Below are 1,451 nucleotides of genomic sequence, written 5' to 3'. Positions count from 1 at the left end.
CGTGTTGTTTAATTAATTATTTTCATATTTATCATATTTACACTGCTCTATTAGATACATGGTTATGTCTTGGCAATGAAATACAATTTTTAACTAACATAGACTATTTTTCAAGCAGGTGCCTGTGCACTGTCAGTCTTCTGGGTTAAAATGGAATTATAGGTTGTTGTTACTGTCTCAGATGTCCCAAAACCAAGGCCTGTCAAATATTTCTGTTCAAAGGTTAGATATAGTGATATATTTTGAAAATAAAACTTGTGTTTTGCTTAAATATCTCATATCTGATATCTAGCCTTCTGCTATTACAAAACACAATTTTGGCTTTTCACAGCATTGTCTTTTAATGTGACAAAAAGACTAAATAATAATTTTGACTGAAAGGAGAGGCGGGTCGGACACAAGCTCACACTTCATTGACATTGTGACATTAAATAAACTGAAAAGCTAAACCCCAGTCTGCATTTTCATTATCAAGTTCTTAGGTAGCACGTTGTCATCTGTTTTGGACAATGAAAATGATCTGATTCTGCTGGACGCCAATTGAATTCTGTAACACCCTTTGCCTGTGTGGATGTGGAACTCATATCACCTTAAATCTCATATGAACCCAAACCTATCAACCAATATTTACCCATTTTTTCATTTTTATTTTAATGTTGTCCCACATTATACATGCACAAATGGCAGCCATAGCTCAGAACCATAAACTGTATCTCTCTTCCAGGAGCGTTCTTTATGTACACCGGCCTGGTTGTTTTGGGTATCCTCTTCGTCCTGGGTTGCCTCCCAGAGACCCAGGGCCTGCAGCTGGAGGACATCGATAACCTGTTCACCGGTCAGCTCTGCTCCTGTGGAGCCTCCTCACACCGGGACAAAGGCCACGTCCACTACATCCGGGTAAAAGGCAGCAACCACCCCCACTTTGACAACGATGCTTCAGATGTAGATTAGACTGGGAAGATCGTCTTATTCCACTCTGTCCTTGGTTTTCTGATGTGGGGAGGAGGGGTACTCGTGTTGCCTTCTGTTGGATGCAATCAAACACGAGCTAAAAAGGCCTGAGCTCTCCGGTGATTGGCTACAAGTGGCACTGTCCCCTCACTCATCTCTCCTTTTTTCGTCTACCTTTGTCTCACCTGGGAGTTGGTCTGCTTTTCATTTTGACTTTTGTGCATTCTTCTTGATTCCCATCATTCCCTCTGTCGTAAACGGGAATATTGGAGCAAGACTTTCCAGGGTTATGGTGACTGTGAACTGGGTTGATTGGAACGGTGTTGCTGAGATGATGATTATCCCACTAGAGTTATAGTATGTCATAAAAAAATCATGTGACACAAACAGATTATGGTACTTTAATGGAAAGGCATTGTTTAAAGTAACGAACTGATCTGTATTTTTAAAGGTCCCATGACATGGTGCAGTTTGGATGCTTTTATATAGACCTTAGTGGT

At 40.6% G+C, this 1,451-nt stretch overlaps 1 protein-coding gene and 1 long non-coding RNA gene across 5 annotated transcripts in view; one reads left to right on the top strand and one right to left on the bottom strand.

Moving 5' to 3' along the window:
• LOC116694537 (uncharacterized) overlaps positions 1-1,451 on the bottom strand; it is a 19,239-nt gene that overhangs the window by 2,572 nt on the left and 15,216 nt on the right. The window lies entirely within an intron of this gene.
• LOC116694535 (proton myo-inositol cotransporter) overlaps positions 1-1,451 on the top strand; it is a 12,022-nt gene that overhangs the window by 9,043 nt on the left and 1,528 nt on the right. For all 4 annotated transcript variants that reach the window (XM_032524280.1, XM_032524281.1, XM_032524279.1 and 1 more), the window contains one exon: positions 725-897. In XM_032524280.1, coding sequence (XP_032380171.1) covers positions 725-897 — 173 coding nt within the window. The remainder of the gene's footprint in view (positions 1-724; positions 898-1,451) is intronic.

Source organism: Etheostoma spectabile, chromosome 8, assembly GCF_008692095.1.
Source record: "Etheostoma spectabile isolate EspeVRDwgs_2016 chromosome 8, UIUC_Espe_1.0, whole genome shotgun sequence".
Lineage (NCBI taxonomy): Eukaryota > Metazoa > Chordata > Actinopteri > Perciformes > Percidae > Etheostoma > Etheostoma spectabile.
The sequence above is the reverse complement of the archived record's forward strand: the minus strand, read 5'-3'. Positions and strand labels throughout refer to the sequence as shown.